Genomic DNA, 10,298 nt, shown 5'->3' on the forward strand with positions numbered 1-10,298 from the left:
TGACCTAATAGAGTTCTTTTTAAGGTGATGTAAATTGTATGATTTCATGTATCAAGAGAGAGAATTTGATCGTGCGGTGGAAGAAGATGTTAGGTTTTGATGTTTAGTTGGTGATAGAAGTTCAACAAAAGCGGATTTAATCAAGAACAAAGGTTCTAACTTCAAATCAGTTGAACTTTTTATCTTCCTAACAGTTGCAGCAAGAAAATCCTCTAACAAGGTCACTCCTAACAGGGTGTGGTAGGATCCTAGTAGGTCCGAAGGTGAAATCTTCTAACAAGGTGGCACATCAGCTTGTGTTTGTAAATCCTAGTAATGTGGGCAACTCCTAACAAAGATGGGTCCTAACAGGCCTTATTGTAAAGCTCTTAACCGGGTGTACCCCTAATAGGGTGATTGGATGACCTTAACCGATCAGACCTCTATATTGCAGTTAGAAGATCTTTGTAGATACTAATTCCCATTGTGGTTTTTCCCATTTGGGTTTCCATGTGAAAAATCATTGTGTTATGGTTTGCATTCTTTGTTGGATGTTTTCTTATGTGGTTATATTTCTTGCATGCTTATTGATTTTCAAGTCGGTGAAAGTTGTTATCAAATTTGTTAAGTTTTTTCTTGTACTAATTCACCCCCCCCCCTCTTAGAGACTTTGACAGTGCAAGTGCCTTTCCCTTGTCTACACTGGGTGTAGTCGTATGAACTAAAGACACCTCTGACGGTTGCATGGTCCTAGGTGGACAAGGAGGTCTACTCAGAGGAACGAGCTTAGCCTTGGCCTCCGATGATGAAGGAGCATAAGGCATTCCCACTCTAACACAAGAATAGATGGGGCAAAGGTCGATGTCGGAAGTGGTAATGAATAACTAAGCTAAACCAAATTAGGAGCCAACTCCCTCGTATGATACTTATGATATGTGCAATACATAAAGTCACCACAAGGAAGCATAGGCCCCACCAGAGCAAGCCAAAAATGGTTAACAAAAAATCCCCATTGGCTACCATGGTTGATATCCAATATCATAGATTACATGCACCGAACCCTTATGAGGAAACTTTAAGAACTTATGAGCCACTGAAGAGACCACATCCATAGAAATAAACTAGGAAATACCCAGTTTAACTCAAAAAAGGTATGATTCAGGAAATGATAGTGAACGTGGATGATACAACCTTGGGTCCCACAAGGAACGTCAAGTGATATTGCCTAAAGGAGAAAGAGACGACCCATTGTGTGTCCTCAAAGTTGCATGACACTCGTCATACCTCAACCTGTGCAATTCATTGACAAAAAAAGTCTCCTCCATGATGACATCGACTTTGTGCGAAGGGTTAACCATCACACCTATAACAGTTTGATCGTTAAGCTTCGCAGAGATGTACAAAGGACCAAGATTTCCACAATATGGGGCATCTAGAACAGTGAATGATATATCAAATACTTTTATCTTCTGGCTAGGAGGCAAGATCGAAGTGATAGTGACCATGTTGACATATCGACCATCATCCAGTACTGAATCAGATGCAGAGATAAAATTGGACAAATGTGGCGGGAAAGGATCTATGTAGATTTGCAAATCACTATTTGTTTTATCAACAGATGTGTTAGATTTATGCTTTTGTTGACCAAAATTTATGGCTCCACTGGCGATGTGGTCTTGGACTATGTGTGTAAGACGATAACACCGTTCAGTGTCATGACCAAGCACACGGTGATATTGGCAAAATTTAGAACCATCATACCAACAAGGGTATGGTCTATTGTCAAAGAGATCTAATCTCAGGAAGGGTAACAAGATTATCTTTCAACAATCTTTGCATTATGTTCAAATAGGAATCATTTAGTTTGGTGAAGACCCTATTGCATTGTGATTCTTGTGCAACATCTATCAAAGGTTTAGCTACGACAGTAGCCAAAACTTTGTTCTTCCTAGACCCTTATGTGGACATGCATGTAAATATACTAGTACGAGGGTTCGAAGTAGATTCTCTAAATTGAGTCATTGTATGTTGGTAGTCAGTGAGTGCAGAACACAAATTAGTAAAGTTTTGATAGCGATTAAGGGACAATTTTTCCCTCAATGTTGGTTGCAAATTTCTAATGGACATCCTTTGCAAATTACTATTTGGTAGGGAAAAGGGGATCCTGGTGGAGATGGATTGGTATCTCAAGATAAAATTTGTAACCTTCTAATTTGGATTTTGCTTACAGTGAACAAGATCAGTGATGGTGACCCTGCTACCTATGTTATCTTGGAACTATTTGAGGAATAGATCCATAAGTTGATCAAATGCCTAGATGGAGTGATCAGGTAATGGACTATACAACTCTAACACATTCCCCTTAAGAGAACACGAGAATAGTTTGAGCAAGACAAAATCCAAACTGTGGTAATCACTACACATGGTCATAAAAGAGTCAATATGCACATTGGGATCTTCATCACCATTAAATCGATCAAACTTTAAAGACATAGCTCCTTGGGGAAGGATGGTATTAAGGACGGTGATATCAAGAAGATTCTTACGATAATAGACGGGCATCAAAGACTGGCCAGAGGTAGATGCAAGATTTGTGAGTTGCAACTACAATTGTCTCACGTTCTACAATATGGTGTTCAAGATAGGATTGACAAGCGACGAAGGAGGAGGAGCAACAACATGTGTGCCACCACCTCCACTAGCATTGACATGAACCAATACCACCACTACGAATAGCACCGACACTTGGATCAGTGCTAACAAAAGTGGTATGTCCTACAACAAAAGTGGTAGTGGAACTACTAGCCATACCAATATAACCTAGGGGAATGGTAGAAGCATTGATGTTGGGAATGGTGGAATCGACCATATGCATTGTCATCCCAGGTATGTCGACACCAAGTTGAGAACCATAGGTGTCAGACTAGCTATCTTGGGGAGAGGTACCAACTAAGGGTACATGACTCTTGATGATCATAGATAATGCCCTCAACATCTCCAGGCCTCTTCTATCTGAGATCAACATGTCTCTCTGAGTGTTAACAACATTTCCGGCTTGGGGGAGGACATTCTCCTAGTTTAGAAAACCCTCAAAGTCTCTCAAATTATGCTCTAACATGTGAATTTGGTCAAAGTTAATAGTGATAACAGAATCATGATCGACAACAAGAGGAGAAAATAGAGAAGAATTCATTGGGGTGTTATTCTGAGATTCGATTGTGAATCAAGTGGAGAAGGTCCTCTTGAAAAAATGGTCCTAATAGGGTGAGAGGCTAGGAAATCATTTGGATCAAGAAGCAAATCACTAAACATTAGACCTGGGCGAGGAGGACTGTAGCAATTTATAGGAACACTCTTCCTACCAATCCTTCTTACGATGACTTCTATAGCAGTCTGGGTTTTAAAGCTCATGGACAAGCTCTATAACACTTTGACCACACTATGAGGATGTCGCAAGAATATGGCACTTAGTGATGAAAGAAGTTGCTTGGAGGTTTGTTTCAAAGTTGTAATGTGATTATGTTTATCTCTTTGGTTTCCTTTTTTACTCTACTCTAAATTTTAAATAAAATTATGAAACAAACACTAAAAAAATGACAATGCAACTGGTTCATGTCAGGTTCATCAAAATATAGAGGATGAGATTTGTTACCCTTGAAGTGATGAAATCCAAGGAACAAACCTACCTTCACTCTACCTCACTTAAATTGGCACTAAAGGTGAGCCAGTGGATGAAAACACAAAACTAAAATAACAGTATATAAATAAGACTCGTGAACGACTCTATTAAGTCTCCATCTTCAAGACGATCACGCGAAACTAGGACACCTATATGGTGCGCTAGCATCCTGTACAAATAGAGTACATAAACCATACGAAAGCTACAAGTATAATTATACTACTAAACAAATGCTATAATAATGAACTAAACAAACGATAGAGAATGCGAAATACTAAAATAAGATGAGAAAAGACAAAGGAATCTTACAATTGGTCCACGATTGAAGCCTCTCGCAAGATAAGTGTCTTCCCTTGATCGCAAACCTGCACACAAATAAGAAAGGAAAATGTTGGGGGTTGTGTTTAGAGACCAGCCTCAGTCAGACCCCTATTTCGGTGTTTCCACCTCCATAGACAACCCAAATAGTAGTAACAAAAGAAAATGAAATGATAAAGACAAAAGATAGATGATAAAGACAAAAGATAGATTATTAAGATAATAGATAATCCAAATGAAAGATAATGGATAAGTGAACTAAGAAAAGAGAGTGAACTCCCCTCCAAAACTTGTGAAAACAGCATGACGAATTCTCCAAGAAACTATAACAATGGTGGTCTTCAAATGCTAGAAAACTTGTGTGAGATAAAGAAAAATGGATACCAAGAGCTCAAGAAACTTCAAAATGATCAAGAATCCCCAAAAAAGTCTTAAAATGCATGAGATATAGCCTCCAAAGAGAATCTCAACATCAGTGGTCGTGGACAGAGACGTTACAAACTCTTTTGGGCGTAGGTGTAACACTCAAACGACCACCTACATGCTGACATATTCCCAGGACGCTAGTGTAACACATAGACATCTCCACAACGCGCTATAGTCCATCAGTCAACATGTCAGCATGGCTAGTAAAAGGCCAAATGTTAAGTTGACAAGGCAATCCATGTGGACAAGAGGACAAACAAGCGACAAATGTTCCCAATCGTCTTGAAGTGAAGGCGCTTATGTGGCGTGAAATTGCATGAGGTGCAATTTATGACGTTACACCCACCCACTTGTTTCCCCATCCACTTGTTTGTTTCAAATCTATGTTTCTACTCACCATAGTCATTCACCCCATTAATTCACCCATCTTCCCAATTCAATAACTCATTTTCACTCAAACCCTAGCCTACCCATTTGAAAAGCCACTACTTTTCCCTAAACCTAGCTTCCCCAAACCCTACCCATGTGCTTTCACCACCAATGAATGTGCTTGTGCTACTAGCTAATGTGCTTGTGTTGTCCAAATTGTGCATGCACCAAAATTACACCTATGTGATACCCACATTCACTTGCATCACTTTATTTTTGCTTGCATCAAGCTATTCTTAGCTAAGGATTTTAAAGAAACTTATGTGTTGGGTGATGGTTTTGGAACCCTAAGTTGAATTCTTTGAAACCTTGCTATATTTTCCTCGGATTATTCATTTCAATAAGGATTTGAGATGTTATTTTGGCCATGTCATCCATTTCTTCCTCTTGACCCAATACATCAGCAACCCATATTCTTATCCCATGCAAGTTTCCTAAATTAAAAATGATGTCTTCTTCGACAACTTATAGTCAATCAAGATTAGGTTGTACAATTGGTTGGTTGCATTTGGTAGTCATAAATTCATAAAAAATACTCAACATTTATGAAAAACATGATATATGCAAAACTAGTCCCTAGTAAATTCGACAAGAAACTATTGGGAATTAAATTGATACCTTATCAATTGACAACAATATTGTGATAATAATCCTTTATTAGAAGGGAAGGATCCCTTCTTAAAATCCAAAGCCCTACACTAGCTATTTACAATATTTATGATTTGACTTTACAAATTGTTTGCATTGAGAGAGATTAGAATTTACAATTGTATAAATAAGATAATAAAAACTTTGAAAGAAAAAAAGGTACATTAAATCAAATGAATACAAAATTTAATCTAATTGCAAAAAATTTAATATATTTTATTTTTACAATAATTAAATACTAGAAAACTAAAAGAATAGAACAAATTGTATACTAAAGGGTCATACTCATTGCAATTTTTTGAAGACACCATTTGGGATTTGTCCATCCATTATAAATCTAAATAACAATAAAAGACCTCTCATATCATGAGCACTTGAAACTAAAAGTAAATTCATTATAAGAATCTTATTGATACTTGAAATCAGAAGTAAATTCATTACATTAAATTTTTTAAAAATAAATAATTAATTTTTGAGCATTCATGATTACTTCGCAAAAAATTCTGGTATATAGGCTAATTTACTATTGTTAACAACAAATGAAATGAAATAAAAGATTTTAATGGCATCCATGATTTAGACTAAACAGATGAAAAAAAAACCCTTAAGAGCCTCATATTGAAACTAGCAGCTGATGGGTAGATTTGATTGTATTTTAAATCGTTAATTTTCTCTATGTAAATTAAATTAGACTTTTCCCGAAGAAATAGCTAAATCTCTGTCTCGCTCTGAATGAAGAATTCCAGGAAATAACATAATTGGGACCCATGACTAGCTTGTGCAACTACTTTTCCTCTTCAAATGGTGGAAAATAAGTTGATTCAATATAAACAACGGTGGAAAATGCACCGATTCAACATAAAATAAAATGGTGGAAAATACATGTGATGAATGAAAGTCGACTGTGAAAGGGGTAAATATCTTTCCTACTTCTCACGAACTTACGCAGAAATGGTTGGGCGATGAAATCTCAGCCGTTCTTGACCCGCAAAGACCTGAAACTTTTTCTCCCTATATCTTTGAACAAAATGTGCTCAAAGATCAGAACAGAAATTGAATTGAACAAGTGAAAATGGAGGGAATTGCTGTAATTTCTATGTTCTTGTTCTTGTTCGCCTGGACAATTGGGGCTTCCTCTGCAGAAGCTGTCTTGTCCTCAACAAGGAATTCTCAAGGAATATGCAGTTTGAGCAATCTGAGGTACCTTTTCCTGGACAACAACAATTTTACAGGAAAAATCCCTGAAGGAATTGCCAATTTGAGGAATCTGGAGTACCTTTCTCTGGGCAACAATAAATTGACTGGAACGATTCCTCAGGGGATAAAAAATTTGAACAGCCTGGTTTACCTTTCCTTGGAGGGCAACAATCTGCATGGCACAGTTCCTCCATTAATGAGCAACTGTTCCTTAACAAGTCTGAAGCTTTCAGAGAATTCATTCACAGGACCCCTGCCTGAAACCATGTCGAGATGCAGACACCTTCAGATCACTGATTTCAGAAAGAACAATTTCACAGGTACTATTCCTTCTCTTGCAAATTTTCATGATTTGAGGGTTTTAAGCCTTAGCTATAATAAGCTTAGCGGCCCTATTCCTTCCTGGATCACAACCCTCAACACGTTGCAGATGTTGGATTTATCCAACAATCAGTTTTATGGAGAAATTCCTTCTGATCTGGAGAAGCTCATTGGATTTGGAAGGCTTGGAGATCCGCACCTTGGGGCAGGGCAGACACTCCAAGAAGAAATAACCATTGTGATGAAGGGGAATGAGTATCATTTGAATTATGTTCTGCAAGCAAATACCATACTGGATTTGTCAAATAATAATCTTACAGGGAAAATACCGCCCACCATTTACAGCCTGACTCACCTGAGGTTGCTGAATCTGTCCAGAAATCGATTGGAAGGCCGGATACCACCATCGATTGGGCAAATATCAACTTTGGAACAGCTGGATCTATGTCACAATGAATTAGAAGGAAAAATTCCTGAAGAACTATCTCAGCTGGGATTCCTTTCAGTCCTGGATGTTTCGTCCAACAAACTTTGTGGAGCAATACCCAGTGGAACACAGTTTGATACTTTCAACAAGACTTCATTTCAGAAGAATCAGTGTTTATGTGGGCGCCCATATGACAAATGCAAGCAGAGATCACCAACAAGTTCAGCAATGGAGGAGAAGGAATCATTTTGGAGTGTTTTGGATGAGCACATCTCAGTGATCGCCTTGGCTTTGGGATTCACAATGGGATTTGCAGGGGTTATGTATTTGATTATGGGATGGAACATAATTTGGCGTTCAGTTGTAGGTCTGAAAGCAAGATCCCTTTCCATGGCTTCTCATTCTGGAAATGGGAGTTGGAGCTTCAAGGTATCGCTGTTTAAATCAATACCTTCCTCAACTTAAAGAGGGAGAGCCTATAGTTTATGTGGTGCTCATTAGATATAGAAACTGAAGAGAAATATGCTGGAAAGCCTATAGGTTCTGTGAAAAACATCTTATAGTTTATATGCTCATTAGATATAGCTTTAATATGTAATTTACAATTATCTTATTTTGTCTGTAATCAAAACCGGAAGAGAAATATGCAGAAGATCCTATAGTACAGTTTATGTGCAGATGTAATTTACAGTTTTTTTTAATTTTTTTTCTGTAATCATGATCTATAGAAACTGGAGAGAAACATGCACTAGATGATATAATTTTTTATATGTAATTTAAATTGTCATGTTTCTTCGTAATTATGGTTATAGAAATTGAAGAGAAATATACAAGGGAGCTTATAATTCTCTGTCATATAGTTTATCTGTTTATTAGATATAGCAATTCAAGAGAAATTCGAAAAAAGCTTACAATTTTTGTGAAAGATACTATATAGTTTATATGAGATGTAGTTTTTATATGTAATTTATGATTATTTTGTTTCTTTTGTAATCAAGATCTATAAAAACTGATAGAGAAGACTATAAATTTTATGAAAGATATTCTATAGTTTATGTGTTCATTGCATATAGTTTTTATATGTAATTTACAATTATACAAAAAAATTTATAATCAAAATCTATGATATAATTTTCATATGTAATTTGCAATTACCCTATATCTTTTGTAATCAAGATATATAGAAATTGGAGAGAAATATATAAGGGAGCTTTTAATTTTTGTAAAAGATATCATATAGTTTATATGTTCATTAGATATAGAAATTTGAGAGAGATACGCAAGGGAGCTTATAATTTATGTGAAGATATCATATAATTTATGTGCTAACTAGATATAGTTTTTATATGAAATTTACAATTATCTCGTTTTTTCGAATCTATAACTAGCATACTTATATTCTAAAAAAAAAAAATGTAAATTAATGCAGAGAGATATCACATAATTGTCTTGCATGTTTATTAGTTGTCAAAAAGGACATGGAGCTGAATAATGGTGTACTCTTCCATTCTCATTAAAGATGTAACAGTTTCATATACTTAGAGACAAGTGGCAATGATTCTATTTTATTCAGAATAATAAAATAATACTTATAAACTGAAACATGCATGCATTTACCTATCATCTACATGTCAAATTTATATGCCTTTGGCATAACTAGGCATAAAAATTGAAGAAAAAAATGTAGGTGATATTTGAATCATGTTTTGTTAGTAATTTATAGGTCTTCTAATTTGTTATCAATTTGTCTTTATTTATTTTTTAATTTAATAATTTAATATTTAATTTGAATATTTATGTAAGAGTTGTTATTTTCTTTATATTTAAATTAAATTTGAGTTCTTAATTTTTAATATTCTAAATCCGTTTGTAGTCGTTTGTTTTCTAATTTTATGTTGACATTTCTTAGACAATTTTGATATTAGATTAAAAGTATTGGTATAATATCAAACCCAAAATTCTAAATTCAATTTTTTTTATGGGTTGAAGCCAACTCAATACTAACTAATTATTACATAATAACTCACATACAAAATATTCAAATTTGAATGCTAGGACATTATATAAAAGGAAAAAGCCTTGAATCATTTAAACAATATAAGATGATAAAGACAATCAAGCAATTCGCTTTAATTATGTTGAGTATCTAAGATAATCATTGCATTAGCTATATTCTACTTGCAAATATATTTTATTTAATTATAACATTCTAATATAATTTATTAAGTATGTATAGTATTTTACTATCTTATTTTCTTTTAGCATGCATGACTCACACACATCAAATGAGAAGAAATTATAAATGAAAAAAATACACACTCTAAATTTTTTCACTTATTTCATACTCATTTTGGCATTTAATTAGATGTGTCATTTTGATCATCAATTTAATAAATTTTAGTACACAAACCAACATAACCCATCCAATTCTCCGTCACTTACTAATCTAGCCCCTATGATCTTGACCTAACTTGATTCTTATGTGTTTTCCTATAAGATTAATTGTGTGATCAACCACCGCATGTGCTAAAGATATGATTAATTATTAGCATGTTCCATGAAATAAGGCATATCTACTAGCACCAAATTCATATATTTTTTATTTTCTATATCAAACATAATATTACTAGAAATAGGAGTTTAAAAATCAAATTTACATGATAAATACTATTCTTCTTGATTGATTACTATTATTTGTGGATCTTGATATTAATCTTTCATATGAAATAAATTAATAAAGAGAAGTACAAACTAGTTTAGGAATGACGAATCTTGAGAATAGTTTGAACAAGAGTAAGAATTTATAGTAATAATTAAGGGTATTTATTGATATGGTTTGATTGAGATTGCCATCATCTCATCAAAGGTGATGTA

At 34.8% G+C, this 10,298-nt stretch overlaps 1 protein-coding gene across 1 annotated transcript; it reads left to right on the top strand.

Moving 5' to 3' along the window:
• Positions 1-6,329: 6,329 nt before the first annotated feature.
• Positions 6,330-8,101, top strand: LOC131057402 (receptor-like protein 33). The gene has a single exon (XM_057991574.2). The coding sequence runs from the start codon at positions 6,552-6,554 to the stop codon at positions 7,887-7,889; it is 1,338 nt and encodes a 445-aa protein (XP_057847557.2). The 5' UTR covers positions 6,330-6,551; the 3' UTR covers positions 7,890-8,101.
• Positions 8,102-10,298: the final 2,197 nt, after the last annotated feature.

Source organism: Cryptomeria japonica, chromosome 5 (genome assembly GCF_030272615.1).
Source record: "Cryptomeria japonica chromosome 5, Sugi_1.0, whole genome shotgun sequence".
NCBI lineage: Eukaryota > Viridiplantae > Streptophyta > Pinopsida > Cupressales > Cupressaceae > Cryptomeria > Cryptomeria japonica.